Here is a 20106-nt window from a genome sequence, read left to right as displayed (position 1 = left end):
AGGTACCGCAGCCTTTTATCCATCGCCTCCGTCAAATGTACTAGCACTTTACTAGTTACTAGTTACTTTACTAGTACTAGTTACTTTGTGTGTTTTTTTTTTGTGAAAGTTGCAGGCTACTTGCAAGAATAAAATGAGCAAGCGCGTTACTTATTTAAATGCATACTATCCAGTACCCTAAAAACACATTTTTTCCAAAGGACAAACAAGAAATGATGATTACTCTTCTTTTATATACTTTATTATACAGGTATGTCTTTGAGATTGCCTAAATGAACTTGGTTAACTTCCCTGCCTTTCCTCCTCATCTTCCTCCTCCTCCTCATTGAACTTGTTAGGAGGTTCAATTGTCATTCGTGAGCTTAGAATGGCTCGTTAGTCAAGATGAATGAGCTGCCTTTGATTTAGGCTTCGCAGATTTCGGGATTTAGTTCGTCCAATAATGCTTTGCGCATGCACCTCGCCTACATGTCTGAAAACAAAGATGGAAATATTCAGTTTAAATTTGTAACAAACTATAGGGCGGAAGCATTGTTGAGAATAGTGTGTTAATTGTGGAATATTTCTCAATAAATGAGAAAACGTCTTACTGTAATGAAATAGTCGTATGTGCTCTAGCAAAATAACGGACAATGGGGTATATGAGTGCATAATAGTAGGTAGTCTGTGTTCACAAACGAAAACGCCTAAAAATGGGTTGAAGAAATACTTCCGCGATGGCACAGCATTTTCGGTACTTTTTGTTTTGAAATGCATGAAGATTCTGTAAAGTCTCGTGATTAGAAATAAGAACCTCATAAGTCGTTCTAGCTGGACACCAGAAGAAGGTCCAGTATAGATTCAGCAATTCCCAGATCGGCTTTAATGAAGTCATTTGTGAAGTTATATTCTAACTATGAAGCTTTTGCTGCTTAAATATAATAGCACCTTTCTGCTTTTAGTCTTCTATCGACAGGGAAAAGCGGCTGCAACACGGGAGAAGCGTGTTATGTGCCGATACCTCAATTTAGGTGATCGCTTGGGGATCGCCAATTTAGGTGATCGTCAATGCATCTTGATTGGTATTTCATGATTACCAACTCTGACGCTCACCTAAGGTTATGCTCAAAACATATTCAACGGCTGTAGAATTGTTAAGTTAGGGTGCCTGTGTTCTTTGTAGGGAACATTGTGAGTTCGAGTAGTTTGCTTAGTTGATATCACCTTTGGCTACCTGATCAAAGTTGATAAAGGGCGGCCTCGTGGACAGTACGGAGTTACTTTTGATGTGTTCGCTTCAACATGGCTAGCAGCGACTTGTCATACTGATTTTTATTATTTGTCTAATTTCATTTTAACTTCTTCGGCAAAATACCATGACTTGCTGAGTCCTGAAGAGAATATGTTGCATCAATATGCGTAATACTTTGTTGGCTTAAGTAACCTGTGAAAATATTGTGCTGTGCATCGCCCGAAAATATGTCGGCAATTTTCTAATGGCTTTTTATTTTGCAAAACGGAGCGTTAGTACAGCGTGCGTTTACTGCAAATAAAGTTTATCAAAATTTTCTTCTCCTCTATGTGCAATAATAGCCACTATATGAGTGCTAGAATGGATGCTTGCTGTGAATGGCGCTGCAAACCATGTCATTTGATAGATATTTTGATTGGTACTAGAGGCAGGAACAGCATGTCGGGATGTGCATGTGCGATAGATAGCTGAGAGCATTTAAAAAATGATGATTCGTTTGGCGTGAAGGATAATCAGAGCACCGAAAATTATATTTTAATGAGAACGCAGATAGTTTCATGGTCTCTACCAATAATAATGCCCGAATGAGAGCATGACATTAGTTACCATGTGTCTGCTTGAACCAGCGCCACGACAGCTACGGGGGCTCGGAAGGGGCCATTCATACGAAGAAAGTGATTAGGTGGGGCAAAAGCTTCCCCTTCACTATAACGCAGAGAGCGAGAGCTCAGAATAACATTTTGCACGACCGTTTTTAATGTGCTGTGCTCATGTTAGTAGGTAATGAATGTCTTTATGCAAGTGCCTGCTTTATGGTAACATCTCAACGGTGGATATGAATAATGAAGTGGGTAAGTTGATCAGGGCTTCGATTTCTGCATTTATTGTTCCTGTGTATGTCTCCTCTTGACGAAAAACACCTATAAATCCATGTAGCATAGGTCTAAAGGATTGCATTTTCATATGGGGTCGTCAGTAATTGCAACCGAATTGCTGTTTAGTGACCTTGACAGATTGGGAATTGTTACAGGTTTTTCGCTACAGACTCATTTTTATTAACACTGTGATAAAGATAGATTACAAGAATTTACTTTCTGCTAGCCGATATATTGGATTTGTCACACTGAAAGCACAGGAGGCTTTGAAAATCCAAACATGCAAAGGTACTTTGCGGATGATATTTAAAGCCTTCAATGTGTCTGAATTTGCTTTATTGCTACATCAACATTTTAGTTATCTTGTTGCGGCGCCTGATTCATAAGGTATCGCGGAGAACCGTACTCTCTTTTTCTGCGTATGATTACCGAAATTAATTTTCGTTAACGTATATTTTACGTCTGTATGCACTAATATTAGACGCCTACTTTTAATTTATTAATAACTTAATAAACAGAAATTGCTTCGTTACGTCCATAAGACCTCGGTAGATATGCTTTTAATCAGAACGCTATTATTTCATGCACAGGAGATAAGTCGAATTTACAAATCCCTACTTAAAGAAGTATCTTCTGTATGTGTATGATGCTTTTTGAATATATTGTGCTTAGCAGGGATGTAATCGAGAATGATGCACTTAGGTTTCATGACGGAGTGAAATAATTGGCAGTAGGGATATACTGAAAAAGAAAGGTTCGAGATGGTTTACCTCAGAAGTTCAGAAGGTGTCAAGAGGGCAACCTTGTGCTCACCTTTCCTCGGTCACATCTTAACCCTTCTGGCATGATAAATACTTTGCAATAGACATAGTTTTCCTCTTCGTCTTTAAAACAGCAATCAATAAGACACTTCAAGTGCAGCTCTTCATGTTTCTGCGTTGAGTAAAACATGATTTCATAAGCAAGTTCAGATTTACGAATCATTTAGAGATGCCCATGACAGTCATCGGCAAAATGCCAATTCATGTAGCCCTTGTGCTCAGTAATAAATTTGTTTCTAGTATTACTACAAAGTCTTTCATAGGAATTTGCACCGCTACGAATATAATGGCCTAGAAAAGGCACTTATCAACAGGGTGTGTCTTAACGTTCTGCCAGCAATATATTTTGAAATAATATTAAAAAGTAATGAAACAACAAACCAAGCGATGAAAAGGGGGAAGGCACAATACACCAGTAATATAATTGTCGCTCCTAAAATAATCAAAAGAAAAATATAAATGACAACTATATCCACAAGGCCGTCAACCTCTTGAAAGTTAGTGCTAATGTTACAGGGCTACCCAACGCGCTGGTATATATTCCGCCGTAAAAGAAAGCTGAAAAATTAGGAGTGGCTTCAGTGGTGCTGCTGATTTTAAATAGTGTACATTACTTCAAAACTTTGCCTGTATGTGTAACGAATTGCAGTTTTCAAAATATCTTAATGGTCGCTTAGAAGCAACACCTCAGGAATAGTAAAACGAATATTTTCATGATTGCATATGCAGCGTTCTAGCAAGACCGCAAATAATTTGGTTTAGAATAAATCAAGGGCAGAGACTAGGAAAGGAGGTTGCTTAAATCGTTTAATTCTAGACTACAATTTCTTTATCAATTTCTATTATTCTTTACATATTACACACATGTCCGAAGAAAACCATCGTCATTACGATTCCTAGAAATCAAATAGAGAGAAGGCCCGTTAGGGGCAAGCCACATTTCGGAAATATTATACAAAAGCTGCCAAGAGCATACCTTCGCAGGCTTTGTGCCTGACTCCCCAAGAAGCATCAGTTTGCAGAATTCTCTACGAGTCATATCTAATAGAGAGAAGGCCCGCTAGGGGTAAGCCACATTTCGGAAATATTATACAAAAGCTGCCAAGAGCATACCTTCGCAGGCTTTGTGCCTGACTCCCCAAGAAGCATCAGTTTGCAAAATTCTCTACGAGTCATATCTAATAGAGAGAAGGCCCGCTAGGGGTAAGCCACATTTCGGAAATATTATAAAAAAGCTGCCAAGAGCATACCTTCGCAGGCTTTGTGCCTGACTCCCCAAGAAGCATCAGTTTGCAAAATTCTCTACGAGTCATATCTAATAGAGAGAAGGCCCGTTAGGGGTAAGCCACATTTCGGAAATATTATACAAAAGTTGCCAAGAGCATACCTTCGCAGGCTTTGTGCCTGACTCCCCAAGAAGCATCAGTTTGCAAAATTCTCTACGAGTCATGTTTTGGCCCGGATATGACTCGCTTGTACAGCAGGGTTTTTCTTTAACTTGAATACATTCCGTTGACAATTTCCTGCACAATGACACAATAGTCATTTTAATCATGATAACCTAGTTATATAATAAATCTCAAAACTAAATTGCAGATAGCCTACAGCATGCGTAGGCTATATGTATAATACGCACACTGCCTTTGTAATATACAGATATTAGTGCTGTCCGTACGATCATTGCTCTCCGCTTCCCTTAAAGCAGCCTTTTAATTTCTCATTTCCTTTTCTTAGAGCGCATTTCAGATTGGTTGTATTCATGCACTAGAGCTTTCTTATAGGAAAAAAACGGCCTTCATAGCAAAAGCGTTTGTTGACTGGAAGCCGTAAGATATGCGGAGATGGTGAGCACCTATAGTTCTATTTTATATTTTTATAAAGAATTGCTGTGCACGTACTGACATATTAGGCTGCACTGCCATTTATTTGCAAATGGGATCAAGGGAGCTTTCTGCCTACATAAGCGCTATCCTTGAGTGCGGTGAACCTCGGGGCCTCCTCGAACTTTGGCGACGACCTCAGTTCAACAAAGGAATCGTATTGTGAAAGCAGACACACATTCTAAACATCCTCTTCAGCGTCCTTCATATCGCTGCATGTGCTCGGTGCCAACATGACTGACCACGAACCATCGTCGCTTCTGAAGCCGTGGTCCCAGATCCTTTGAATAGAGCTTTATTAACAAGTGCTTGCCCACCATCTACCAAGAACTTTTTGCGGCCATTCGTGTTTGTATATGCCGTCGCTGTGATGGGCTTAGCTCTTTCGTGAGGTGGGAACGGCGTGGACTCTTGTTGGCATTGCGATATGTCCGATGTAGTGATTCCAACACGCGGTTCTCCAACGGTCCTTCAAGTTTCCTAGCCAACCATTACCCTAGCATGACCTCTTGTTATGATTTCACGCTAAAAACCGTCGGAGCGGCGGTTGCGTTCCTTGTTTATAACCCCGCTTATATAGCTAATAATTGATGCGGCGCCTCCAGATGGCGCCAGAAAACCGTTGTCTACGCGATAAAGCTCGCAACCGCCCCAAAGCCGATTGCGACGGTAACCGCTTATTTGATCACAGAAACTTCATTTGTCAAAAGGATAAATGGGATTGAGATAGTGGCCACATATCTGCAGTCTTGGCTAAACCTCCGCGATTTGGCGCGACGGCTCCGAGATGACGCCACATGTGCAGTTCAAACTGAACGCTCCCATGCCTTGGTACTATACTCTGTTTAACAGAGACAGTCCGTGCCAAATTTCTCAAATACTCCGAGGTTGCCTAATGACGACATCTGCCCTTAACCTCGATAACAGCATTCTGCCGACCGCTTGGGTTCATGACAATGTCACCACTAAGCCACTAAGCCACTAAGCCGGCTGTCATTTGTCCCGCCTTTTATTGCAGGCTGAGTCCAGTAGTCCTCAGCGCTGCCCATGAATATGACATGAGAGTTTGGCTCATGATGACAAGAGCGACAACGTTTAGTTTATCTTAGCGACGCGCCTAACTCGTTGTACCGGGACCACGAGTGAGTCGATTTTTCGGACATTCAAGAGAAGTTTCTCAGAGGTATTTGGTGCGAAAACTCCGGGCCGAATTACGTACATAAAGTGGTGTCGCAATTGACTAGTTACGTTTTTGAAGATACATATGTATCTTTTGTTCAAACTTGTTAATGTCAGTATATCAGAAGTTGGCTAGATGAGATCGGTCTTGAAATGGGGGGGGTTGGTCATGGTGCCTTTGAAATGCTGTCATCGTGCGCGTTGCGCACAGTTACCGAGCCTTTATGGCCTGCCAAAGCTTAAAGGAGCTGCTGTTGGACAGATTCTGGACTCGTAAGGGCCTAGCTCCGGCTATGTGCATTTCATAGCTGTCGCGTGTAGCTGAAAATTGCTCTTTATTACAGCAAATAAAAAACTTGGTAAAAATAAGGAGCTTCAGTTTTCCCTTTCTGCCTAGCCACTATCTCTTCGATACAGTGTTAAAGACCTGGCTTTTAAGGTGCGTCATCCCAGGTATTGCCTCTCCACGCTCCAGACTTACCTATTCCCCAGACCTACGCAGATGGTTTCAGAAAATCATAGCCGTCTACCGGCCGATCAGTGTGCTATCGCCGCAATTTTATATTTCACAGACTCGGAGTAATATCAACTCTTCCTTACAAATTGCTATATTATGGCATTTTCAAATGGTCGCTCCGGAGCACATTTTCTTGCTCTGGGACGGCGATTTCGAATTCCACTGGTCGGCAAAGATAGGTTGGGCGTATTCCGCTGGTCGTTTGAAGCAACTCGAAATGCTCTAGCTCAAACCGGCGACCAAGTCGGATCTCGCCGGAAGTTCTTGCGGCTGATGTCGCCACTTCCGGAGGCTGCGAGATTTGTTTGGCTGTTCTATCCGTGTTAGCAATGTCGATAGAGAACACTGGGCATCATCGTTTTTTTGCGCAAATACGTCGAAGTGCGCCTATAGTAAAACGCCTGCAGCGTTAAAATCATGCGAAAACAGGTTGCAGAGGCCGCACTCCTCACTATGTATCAATCGCAAAACCTTCGGCCTTATGCTGCGACTTCATCTTTCGGAACCGGCTCAACGTTATTTCCGCCGAGCGCTCGACCCGTTCTGCTGACTCGCTCTGTAGCGCTTTAGGTCGGTTCGGGCGCCCATACCCGATCGACCAGTGGAAATCGCCATTATATTGATCATGTCAAGAAACTTTTATTGAAAGAACAAAGAGCGGGAAATTTATGGAAGGATTGGTCGGATGCTTAGTCCGGGATACCGGTGGCTAAGGCCGCTGGCCCTGCTCTTTCCACGAGGGCTCGCTCGCTCGTCCTGAAAGTCCGAAATGGGCAGGGCGGCTTCGCATCCTTCCGACGTTGGTTGCATTATAATGCCTAAATCTTTGTTATATTGTAAGGCCCATACCTTTTGGTACAAATTTGCCGCCTTCCCGCGAAATTTACATCCGGCTGGAAAAGGATTCAGGTTCGATATCGTGAAACATTAGATACGGCTTCTGTCAAGTCACTCCATTCTAATAGAATGCGCTAGTGCTGAAATTGGTTTTCTGATCAGTTCAATCGCTTGCGAGGCATTGCTCCTTCTAAGCCCTGGCATAACTCCTCGTCGCCACATATCCATCCTCCTTCCTGCGCTCCCGGGCTTATACTCCTCTCTTTTTACTCTAGAGATGACACTGTCCTGCACGCCGGCCCATAAATATCTTTACAGCATTGCTGTACGCAGTTGTCTCAAAATTGTCCAACCCAATGCATCTCTTGTCATTCTTGAGAAGCTTGAGGATGCCCCTCACCTCGGCAGTACTGTGCTCAGCGTTTACAGAGACCGCTCCTGCCTCTAAAAGCTTCTTCGCTTGCTTTATGGACGCCAATCCTTCTCTATTGCAGCGGGTGCAGCTTCTCAACCTGCCCCAGCTGTGCTTCTCTTTCCACTTCACCACATTCGTTTTCGACTTCAATAAAAGTCTCATGTACTTGTCTGTTTGGTCGATATCAACGCTGGCTTTCATATTGACAGATCTGGTATGCACCAGGGTCTATAATGAACAGCCAGGAAGAGTTTATCTTCTTTTACGGTGTATTGAGCACTATCTGACCCGTAAGTAATTACGTTGCTTATTCGCTCTAACCGCAGATGTTAAAAACAACCCCTCATGTTTTCCTTGCCAACGCTATTAGTTTGTTTATATGTGGTTCATAACAATATATTCCTTTTATCTCTCTCTCTCTCTCTCTCTCTATATATATATATATATATATATATATATATATATATATATATATTCATACAACATGTTTTGCTATGAACAATTACAACTGTTACTTTAAACTAAGTTTTATCATAGGCTTTTTCTCAATTTTTTTATGAGGGTATTTTTATGGAATTGCAATGGAAATGTTTCTTCTTTACTATTGTTCCAGTATGTACGGCCTTAATAACACTTCTCTCAGACTTTTGAGATCATAACAAGAAAATATTTCTTCAGGAAGGTGGTGATGCAATTGTGTTTCAGTGGTCACACAAACCACTGTACGTCCAAAACATGCTTTTTCTGGCCTTTTAGGAATATGATTTTAATGTTGAAACATTTAAAGTTTCAAAAACATTTCCGCATTAACGTCTGTACAAGTAAAATAGAGGTGTTGCATGAAGTATATAGATCAATATAAGGCTAATTCCTATTTCATACCTGTAAAAATATCGTATTTGTTCTTGCGAGCAGTTCGACAACCTGTACTTATTTGTGCCACCATCCGCATAACTCATTAGGTAGCCGTCTTCCGAAGGACAATCCTCAGCTCCGGGATAGCCTGGGAATTGGGCAATCGTGGAGGTGTTGTCATGACTGGCTCCCAGTCTGCAACGGATCAAGAAAAGGTTGCATTTCAGATGCAGACAATCCACTTCTCACGTCAAGAGAAATCCCTAAACGTTTTGCCGCATGCATATTGGACGTCCGGCTACGCTTGCTTCCACAATATAGTACACCAAAAGTATCATAACTATGATCACTTGATATTTTGGCGTTCTTAACTTACGATTTGTCCAGCCACACTCATCCATTCTGCGAAATACTGTGTGGTTTAGCTGAACAATTATTCTTTACCTTTATTCAAGCAGATTTAAAAATGCATTTTTTTCTGCACCGGTTTTTTGGATGCCTACATTAAATTTACCGATGCGTAAACGCCGTCGGTAATTGTCGTACACAATTGTGTCGCCCTATAGAAGCATCTTCCTGATGTTTCATTCATGTAAATTTATTTTACTATGTTTATTAGGAGGGGCGAGGAATTCTGGTGTACAAAGCCCTTCATTGATATCAAATATAATAAAGCGATATCAAAGCGTTTCATCTCTGAAGGAAACACTGGACATGCCATCCCAATCAGTGCGTAGAAAAATCACCCGTTTACTGTATATTGATACACTTAATCATAGTAGCACTCCGTTCACCCTGTCGCATATTTTTCCAACCCCTCATACGTCACATCGCGTAGATCCTGCCCATAGTGCTAACCCCGGTTTTGCCCGACGGGAAACTATAAATATTCACCATTTCTCTTATCATTAAAAGAATGGAATGAACTGCACTCAGATTCGCCACGATAAAAGAAGGACCTTTATTTCAGTCAGCATTACAAACCTACCTTGAATCATTACACTCTCGGTAAATATTTTGAACCACTATGCCGTCTTTTTTTCCTGCCGCTATTTTCTTTCTTTTCCATGAATTTTAATCGCGATTGCATTATACTCAATTTCAAGGATATAATTCTATGTTATCTCTTGGTGTTTTGTTTATGAGTGCTACTTCACCATCACTATTGTTCTGTTTGTTCGATGATTGTTTGTTTAACCAAAAATTGTATGCTGGCTGATGTCCTCTCTATGTAATGATGGATCCAGAGGCCCTTTAGGGTATCTGAACAAATAAATAAGCAAATAAATAAATAAATAAATAAATAGATAAAATGTTCTTATGACTGAATAGTGTTATTTACGTGCAATTACAATGCAAAGCTGTGCGCCATGGTGCTTGCCTACCTAGCACCGTACTCATTCCTACGGCTGGAATTTGATTCCGTAACGGAGGTCTGAGTAGTTTGACTGCATTGTTTCGTGTGCCGTAAAGTACCTATACCATTTACCATGGGCACGACACGTAGCGGCAAAGGCTCAGGTCGAAACTTTCCGAAGCTTAACTAGTGAAGACGCAAATTATATTGTCTGAAGTGAGAGTTTTGAAAAACCTAACAATATAATATACAAAAATATGCAATTGATTTCTTTTTACTTGTTTGGCTCATTTGGGTCATGTGTCAAACCTTTTGCCCATGTACTAACTATATGCCGTTTGAAAATATGCCTCGCTATCTTGCCTTCCAGCTTGGACAACATGAGGTCTGCAGTATTATGTAAATAAATAAGTAAAACTATAGACCACCCCTCGATTATGACTCCTGTCCCGAGAATAGCACTTTTTCTATGAACTATGACAGTTAACTTGATCCGGTTTCTTGGATTCGTCAGGACAAGTAAGTGAAAAGCCAGATGCAATATCAGTAAAAAATTGGGACGATGCTTAAGCCGCGTTTGAAGGCTACAATGCGACAGTTTTAAACTGCAGTCTGTGGTTTGACTTGCAGTTCTTAATTAACAAAACTTGGACTTTTCCAGTCGCTTAAGCTCTACTCACATAAGTTTTGCCTATGCTATGCACACACTCATTAGTACATAGTTTAAGGTCTCTCAATATTGACACATGCCATTCATAGACGACGAAGATTGGAACGGGCGATTCGGAAAAGACGACGAAGCAATACGGTGCTGCGCTTTTGTGCTGCCTTGACTGGCTGTTGGTGTTCTTCGGTGCCAGAGTGCCAGAAAGCCTTCTCTGTAACGTTACGTTACAAATCTGGTGGAGGAATAGCCAGGTATCGATCCAGTCCTGCATAATCAACCAGTCAATACGGAGCTTACCCCCGTACATCAACGCCTCGGCCGCCGCCTACGTGGAGAGCCCCCTGAATTCGGACCCCTTCCGGCCGCTACCAGGACGACGCACCCTCAGACGGCCGTAGAACCTGCTGCAATGACATCTGAGAGCGGGCTTCCCACCCACATTCTGTGTCATCAGCCGCGAACACCCCCCTCTTTTCATGGCGACGTGTTCGAGGACGGCGAGGACTGGCTTGAGAACTACGAGCGAGTTGCTCGTTACAACGGGTGGACTGATGAGCGTAAGCTCCACAACGTGTACTTCGCTCTTGAAGAGTCTGCACGGACATGGTTTGAAAACCATGAGGCTTCCTTCCCATCCTGGGCAGCCTTCTGTCGTGATTTCAAAGCCACGTTTCCTAGCGCCGACCGCCGGGAGCGAGCAGAAGCTGCGCTACACTCGCGCATTCAGCGCCAGAACGAGAGCGTGCGTATGTTCTTTGAGGACATGACACGCCTTTTCAACCGTGCAGACCCACAAATGCCAGAAGATAAGAAACTGCGTCACCTGATGCGGGGCGTTAAACAAGAACTTTTCGCGGGACTGGTGCGCAGTCCACCACGCACTGTGGCGGAGTTTCTCAGCGAGGCAGCGACCATGGAGACAACGCTGCAACACCGAGCCCGTCAGTACAACCGTGACGTGAACATCATTAGGTCCGACGCACCCCCTGTACATGTCGGCAGTGACATGGACTCACTACGCAATCTCATCCGTTCTGTCGTGCGGGAGGAACTGCAAGCGCTCCGGATGCCTTGCAACACAGCATCTTTTCCTTCATTGGCTGAAGTCGTCCGGGACGAGGTGCGTATGGCAGCTCAGCAAGTTGCTGACGTTGTTCCCCAGCAGCGCGTTCCTCACCAGACGTTTGACGCGAGGCCCACCTACGCGTCCGCCCTGAGTAAGGCTCCCCCGCCAGACCATAGTATCAACGCTGCAGCTCCAGCAATGGAGCCGCAGGGTCCCCGCATGGAGCACCTCGCATGGAGCCGCATGCAGCCTCGCTACTCCCCTCCGCCAATCTACCAGCCACCCCGTAAAAGTCAAGTATGGCAGCCCCGGGATCGTCGGCCCCTGTGCTATCATTGCGGTGAAGCCGGTCACCTTTACCGGGCGTGCCCGTACCGCCGCGTCAACATGCGGGGTTTCGCCTCGGAGGGCCCCTACCCTCGGAATGCAGAACGGCCTACTGAGATTGCAAGCGACCTTGCAGCGCGACAGTACCCCGTCACATCCGGTTACCAAGAGCGGCGGTCTACGTCCCCGACGAGCAACCGTTCGACAAGTCCCCACTCTTCCCGACGCCGCTCTCCCAGCCCTGGTCGGGAAAACTAATACCAGCGGCCTTCGGAGGCAGGGTCGCTGATGTCGGGAAATGTGAAGATCCTCCGTCATCGTCAGGCCGACCCGACGAGATTTCACTTGTGTCAGGTAGCGACAGCATCCGGCATACTACCTCCGATTTGTGTGTAACGATTGATGGAGTGGATGTCACCGCATTACTCGACACTGGTGCCGATTATTCTGTAATGAGCCGTGGTCTCGCCCGAGAATTGAAGAAAGTTTTGACAAATTGGTCCGGCCCGAAAATTCGTACGGCGGGAAGTCATTTGATTGAACCTGCAGGCAAGTGCACAGCGCGGGTCGGCATCCGTGGTTTTGTATATGTCGGAGAATTTATCGTGCTTCCTGAGTGTTCGAAAGACTTGATCCTTGGTCTAGACTTCCTGCAGACCAACGGCGCTGTCATTGACCTGAAAGAAGCGCGTGTTTCCTTTTCGATGAAACGAGCCGTGGCGCGCATTGAAAACGAAGATCCGGGTCTGAACGTTTTGCGTATAGTTGACGATGACGTGAGGGTTCCGGCACGTTCTAGTGTGCTGGTTCTTGTAAAGCATGATTTGTTCCACGATTATGAGGGCATCGCGGATGGGCACCTTCCGCTACTACTCGAGAAGGAATTAGCCGTTGCTCGAGGACTCGTACAACTCCAGAACAGTTGTGCTACTGTCCTCCTGACAAATTTTGCTAAGGAGATGCGGCATCTCGCCAAGGACACGGCTGTTGCCGTCCTTCACGATGTTACTGCCTTACCTCATTTATGCACCGCCGGAACGAACCCTAAAGAAGTGGCCGCACCTTGTCATGCTCTGCAAACCGTTAAAATTAGCCCCGACTTGAGGCCCGATCAAAGGAATCTTCTCTCGGCTCTTCTGAGCGATTTCGCAGACTGCTTCGCCACAGGCTCGAAGGTCGGTCGTACTCCTGTCGCCAAGCACCGCATCATCACCGATGAGACCACGTTACCGGTATGCCAGCGCCCGTACCGGGTTTCTCCTAAGGAACGTGACGCCATTAAAACGCAAGTGGATGAAATGCTTGCGGACGACGTGATCCAGCCTTCGACGAGCCCATGGGCGTCGCCAGTGGTCCTTGTCAAAAAGAAAGATGGCACCTTGAGATTCTGTGTCGATTACCGAAAGTAAAATAACGTGACCAAAAAGGACGTCTATCCGCTGCCCAGGATTGATGATGCCCTCGACCGACTACGCGATGCCAGGTACTTCTCCTCATTAGACCTCAAAAGCGGATACTGGCAAATTGAAGTGGATCAGAGAGACAGAGAGAAGACTGCATTTGTGACGCCCGACGGCCTATACGAGTTTAAGGTGCTTCCGTTCGGTCTTTGCTCTGCACCGGCCACGTTCCAACGTATGATGGACACGGTTTTATCAGGTCTCAAGTGGCAGTCGTGCTTGGTGTACTTAGATGATGTTGTTATTTTCTCGCCTACTTTCGAGCAACACTTGGACAGGTTGCGCATCGTGCTTCAAGCACTCAAAGGCGCGCAACTAACGATCAAGCCTGAGAAATGCCACTTTGCTTTCAAAGAACTACGCTTCCTCGGCCATGTTGTCAGTGCACAGGGCGTTCTCCCTGATCCCGAGAAGACTACCGCAGTGTCAAATTTTCCACGCCCTACCGACAAAAAGGCACTTCGACGATTTCTAGGTCTTTGTTCGTACTATCGACGCTTCGTCCAAGATTTTTCTAAGATAGCTGAACCACTGACAGCACTAACCAGAGATGACATACCCTTCCTGTGGGGAGACGATCAAGAGCAAGCCTTCCAGGAGCTTAGAAGCCGCCTACACAAACCCCCAATACTCGCCCATTTCGATGAAGACGCCGCCACAGACGTACATACTGATGCCAGCAACGTTGGCCTCGGCGCGGTACTCATTCAGTGGCAAGGCGGAGTAGAACGGGTTATCGCCTACGCGAGCCGAACACTCTCACGGTCAGAGGCGAACTATTCGACAACGGAGAAGGAGTGCCTTGCGGTAATCTGGGCCATCAGCAAGTTTCGACCATATTTGTACGGACGACCCTTCCGTGTTGTCAGCGACCATCATTCCTTGTGCTGGCTGGCAAGCCTTAAAGACCCGTCTGGACGCTTAGCTCGTTGGAGCCTCCGTCTTCAAGAGTATGACGTTACTGTTGTCTATAAGTCGGGACATAAACACCAAGATGCGGATTGCTTGTCACGCGCGCCATTGGACTCCACCGCAGTAGAAAACGCCGACGAGTTTCTCTTTATTGGGGCCATTACTCAATCCCATATGGCTGACCTTCAACGCAAGGACCCGGAGCTGGCGCCGCTCATCGATTATCTGGAAGGACGCGGTGGTAGAGTACCGCTTGTTTTTCGTCGTGGCTTGCAGTCATACGCTTTACGAAGTGGAGTTCTCTACAAGCGCAATTTTGAAAGATCAAGAGAGACATTTCTACTCGTAGTACCTACGCACCTACGGCCTGACATCTTGAGCGCTTGTCACGACGAACCGTCCGCCGGCCACTTGGGAGTTAGTCGTACGCTTGCAAGAATTCGGGATAAATACTATTGGCCGAAATTATTACCTTCAGTACGATCCTACGTTAAAACCTGCCGTGACTGTCAACGCCGAAAGACTCCACCCGTGAAACCAGCTGGATTTCTTCAGCCGATCGCTCCACCGCAAACTCCATTCCAACAAGTGGGAATGGATCTTCTTGGTCCTTTCCCGAAGTCAACTAATGGAAAGCGTTGGATTGTTGTCGCGACAGACTACTTGACCCGATATGCTGAAACCGCGTCGCTCACAAATGGAACTGCCACCGAAGTAGCCGAGTTTTTTGTCCACGACATCGTGTTGCGTCATGGCGCTCCGGCTGTTATCATTACCGAGCGCGGGGCAGCTTTTACGGCCCGCCTGACTAAGGCTGTGTTGAACCTTACACATACTAGCCATAGACGGGCCACGGCATACCACCCGCAAACTAATGGCTTGGTGGAACGGCTAAACAGAACTCTGGCCGACATGCTGTCTATGTACGTGGATATAGAGCATAAGACCTGGGATCAAATCCTCCCATATGCCACGTTCGCATATAATACGGCACTTCAGGAGACGACGCGGCTCACACCCTTCGAGCTTGTCTTCGGCCGTCGAGTGACCACTCCACTGGATACAATGCTGCCCGTATACACCGACGACGAACATGAGCTTGACCTGGACATTGCTAGTTTTACTCAGCGTGCGGAAGAAGCGCGGCAGCTGGCAAGACAGCGCATATACCTACAACAGCAACTAGACGCTGACCGTTACAACAAGGGACGGCGCTTCGCTGCCTACGAGCCTGGAGACTATGTCTGGATTTGGACGCCCGTTCGTCATCGTGGACTCTCTGAAAAATTGCTGCGTCGGTACTTCGGCCCATACCGTGTCCTTCGCCGCCTCAGCGACGTTACTTATGAAGTTGAATCCGCGACCCAAGATCCCTCAAGCCGCAGACGACGCCAGCTCACTGATGTTGTGCACGTCGTCCGGATGAAACCTTACCACGATCGCCCCGCTGACTAATCTTCAGACTGATGGCGCCCCGTTTTGTGCTGTGCTATCCCCATACCAAACTAGCATACTATGTCAGCTCATCGCATCAAGCAGCATTTGCAGCATCGAGGCGATGCTGCCAAGAAGAGGGGCAATGACACATGCCATTCATAGACGACGAAGATTGGAACGGGCGATTCGGAAAAGACGACGAAGCAATACGGTGCTGCGCTTTTGTGCTGCCTTGACTGGCTGTTGGTGTTCTTCGGTGCCAGAGTGCCAGAAAGCCTTCTCTGTAACGTTACGTTACAATATTTCAAATGTCACGCAACACGCGCTTCACCAAGCCGCACAAAAGCTCCTGCGCATCTGATTCAGCATCCAAGAATATTTTGGGCTTGAGTCGCCTCACCCTCAGCTGCCACGATTGGTAACTCGCCCCGTCAGGCAACCCATCGAACAATTCGTACTTGGCCATGTAAGTTGACAACTATCACCAGCCAGAAGCATGCGCACGAATTTTCGTTCCCAATGCTGATATCCAATTTTTCGGAGATCGGGGCAAAAACGCACTCAGGTTAAAGCGGTGCAATATAGACCACTAGAAAAGGCTTGAGGAACAATTCCCTTATCTTATCATTATCTTGAATTATCTTGAAGTGGATGACGCGACACCCACAGTTACGGGCTTTTGACGATCAGGACAGCAAGCGGAGACACCGCGTCCAATACCTTTGCAAGTCGCTTTATCAGTAGCCTGATAGAGGGTGTTTAAATGAAGATATTAAGTGTTTAAAAAATTGCTGATGCTCCCGTACTAACACATGCCCACGGACGATGGAAAGTCGGCGAGGGCGGTTTCGAAAGCAGCACGAATGGAATGGAGAACTACACAGGACAGCCGTTTCCGAACCACTAGCGTTTCTTTCTTAATCGGAGAAACGATGACGACAGCAAGTTTAGCAAAAAACGTGCGCATTATAAAATTAAAAAAAACTCGTCTAAAGAGGAAAGGGCGCGAAGAAGAATAAAAATGACCGTGGTGGGGTAGATGTTACTGCTCGGACCCAGCCCCGCATTTTATTCCCGCTCAGGGACTCGAGAAACGTTCATGTTGGCCGGCTGCACGGTGGAGCCAGCTGATATGTTCTCCTTCTCGCGAATTCCGGCTCGCGGCGCAAAACCCCAAGGTGTGACGGGAACACAGCCGCCCTCGCTTATAGAGGGATTCCAGCACCCGGGCAAATACTGCTTATTGAGGGAAGCCTGCTCCACGTCTTGGTGCAAGCGGAGGCAACTGTTTTGTTTTATCATCCCTATACCTATCTAACATACCCAACGATGTTAGTTTAATAAAACATCACTTTAAAAGAGCCTCAGCAAGGCCGTCCCGACTACAACTACCATCGAGAAGGAGTTTCCACCCACTTCTACTCTGACAGGTGGCACCCGCGACCTGTGGGTTATAGTTGTGGCATGAACGGACACATCTCTCGGTATTGCCGTCGGCGGGGCCTGCTGCCACAAGGAGATCACCCGCTGCCCAACGTTTCTGATCGTCTCGACGCAGAATTTTATCCGACACCGAGTTTGGATACATACCGCCCGGCAGAGTTGCGAAATGGATCGCCTCCTTCCGACCGCAGCCCGACGCCGCCAACCCAGACAGCGACGTTCGCCGTTCCCTCGGCGCCGTCCTTCCCCTTCGGGAAACCAGAAAGCGCGGTCGATGGGGGTGAGTTTGCTGGAGAATAAATATTACCAATACCTCTACCTCCTTTATGGTAAAGAACAAACTCGAAGTATTCATTGGCGGCATCCGCACCATGGCACTAATTGATACTGTGGCAACCGTCTTTATTACGAGTTTAGCATTTAAGAATCATTTAGGACTTCAAGTTATGTTTAGCATGAATCAAGGTAGGGTAATCTGTGGTGTTGGGGGTAAATCATTGGTGCCTTTGGGTGTATGCTGTGCGAACGTTGTGATTGGCGGCCATGCGTTTGAAACCGAATTCACAGTGTCGCCTTATTCCACACATGAAGTAACTTTAAGTATAGACTTTATGCAACTGTGTGGTGCAGCGTTAGACTGACGAAGTGAGCAGATCTCGCTAAATATGACCTTGATTTCAGCTCCTGTAGAAACCTCGCCGCTCGAGTTAGAAGCGTTTCTGTGTCTGAAGATACAGTTGTACCTGCTTTGTCCGGAGAATTCTTCCAGGTTATTTCATCTACACATTAGTGCGGGAATTTAGACGCCGTAGTGGAACCTACAACAGCTACCTGTGCAAAAGGTGTCTTTGGGCCTCGTTGCATAGTTTAAGTTACCAGAGGCTACTCCTTGCCGTGGACTGTGAACTATTCAAACGACCCAGCACTGCTACCTCATGGCATGAAGCTCGCTCATTTCGAGGAAGGTGTGTCGAATTCCGTGGCGGCACTAAGCGATTCTGCTCTTGAAGCGAAAACCCACCCTTTGGCAGAGTCTCGAATCTAGGTAATGATACATCTTATGGAACACAAGAGCGTCGAGTTTAGACTGACCTGCTTTCTAAGTATGTTTCGGTTTTCGACTTCATTCATCATTCGATTGATACTGGAACCTCAGCCGACCAGACAGAAGCCCTACCGTATGTCGCCTAGCGAACGTAAGCTTATTGATGAGCAAGTTCAAGATATGTTCCAATGTGGAGTTATCCAGGAATCTTCAAGACCTTGAGCGGCTCCACTTATCCTCGTTAAAAAGGAAGACAACACATGGCGTTTCCGTGTGGACAATTGTCGACTTACTGCCGTAACCAAAAAAGATGTGTATCCGCTTGTACGTATTGATAATGCAATCGACTGTCTTCACTCGGCGTCATACTTCTCTTCGGTAGACTTGAGATCGGAACACTGGCAGATGCCGATGAACCCGAGCGACAAAGACAAGACGGAAGATTTGACAGACAACGGTATTTATGAGTTCAACGTAATGCCCTTTGGACTGTGCAATATGCCTGCCACCTGATTCATGGACATCATTCTGCTCGGACTCAAGTGGAAAATTTCTGCTTTTTGAACGACGTTGTGAGCTTCGGACAGACCTTTCTAGAACACAATAGCCACCTTGCGATCGTTCTTGACAGCATTGAAAGAGCAGGCCTAGTCCTCAGCTTTAAGAAGTGGAGCTTTGGTGAATGCTCAAGAATTGTTCTTGATCGCTTGGTCGATAAGGATGGTGTTCGGCTGGATGCTCACAACATTGAGGCTGTAACCACTTTTACATCATCGAAATCAGTGAAGGCGCTTCGGACCTTTTCAGGACTGTGTTCCTATTTTCGGCGTTTTGTGCTCAGATTCTCCGATAGCGCCTACCCACTCACGTGCTTTTTGCACGAACATGCACTGTCCAATTGGACTGATGCCAGCGAAACTGCATTCCAAGCCAGCTCGAATTCCTTCTGAGGTCGGGACCCATCATAGACCACTTCTGCTCTTTGGCCCCGATCGAAGTTCACAAAGACGCTAGCGGCGTGTGCGTTGGAATGCGCTCATCAACGCCATGGCACCATCCAGCACGTGAGAGTTTATGCTAATTGATTGTTGAGCAAGTCGGAACGTAAAAGCACCGTTACTGAAACGTGTCTCGCAGTCTTTGTTATGGTGCAACGATTTCGTTTTACCTATATGGAAATGTTTTTACCATGGTCACCAACCACCATTCGCTCTGTTGGCTCGTAAATCTTCGTGACCCTTGCGGCCGACTTTCTCGATAGGCATTGCGTTTGCATTAGTTTAGCTTCACTGTGGCATACAAAAGTGGCCGTGAACATGCTGTCGCTGACTGTCTGTCACTCTTGCCGCTTTCGTCTACTAGTAGTCTTGGTAATAACTTTGATGACTACCTGGCGCCTATCTGAGCAACGTTTCCTGATCCTCAATTGTTTCAGACAGAACAACACGATGATCAGACTTTGGCACCGCTCTTCTCTGCGGCCCATGCTTCAAGAGATGCCCAATTCTGCATTCGGGCCGGCATGCTTTACAAGAAGAATTTCAAACCCGGAGGAGCACGTTTTCTTCTCGTCGTGCAGGAAAATCGCCGCATTCCGGTTACTGAAATGATGCACGACGATGCCACGTCGGGCCACTTAGGTATCGCCCGGACCTTTCATCCTACACAGGAAGGATTTTACTGGCCCAAAATGCTGCCACCCATTCAGCGCTATGTAGCTAGTTGTGTCAATGACCAGCGGTACAAGCTCTCTACTTCCCGTCCATCAGGGCCGCTTAACCC

General features: G+C 46.1%; 1 protein-coding gene across 1 annotated transcript in view; it reads right to left on the bottom strand.

Moving 5' to 3' along the window:
- Positions 1–227: 227 nt before the first annotated feature.
- LOC146175040 (A disintegrin and metalloproteinase with thrombospondin motifs like) overlaps positions 228–20106 on the bottom strand; it is a 95168-nt gene continuing 75289 nt past the window's right edge. The window contains exons 10-13 of the mRNA XM_084584385.1: positions 8638–8805; positions 4315–4450; positions 2920–3039; positions 228–472 (exon numbers count right to left, since the gene is read on the bottom strand). Of these exons, the coding sequence (XP_084440511.1) occupies positions 428–472; positions 2920–3039; positions 4315–4450; positions 8638–8805 (469 nt within the window). The 3' untranslated portion in view covers positions 228–427. The remainder of the gene's footprint in view (positions 473–2919; positions 3040–4314; positions 4451–8637; positions 8806–20106) is intronic.

Source organism: Amblyomma maculatum, chromosome 11, assembly GCF_055883805.1.
Source record: "Amblyomma maculatum isolate TAMU_Amacu chromosome 11, ASM5588380v1, whole genome shotgun sequence".
Lineage (NCBI taxonomy): Eukaryota > Metazoa > Arthropoda > Arachnida > Ixodida > Ixodidae > Amblyomma > Amblyomma maculatum.
The sequence above is the reverse complement of the archived record's forward strand: the minus strand, read 5'-3'. Positions and strand labels throughout refer to the sequence as shown.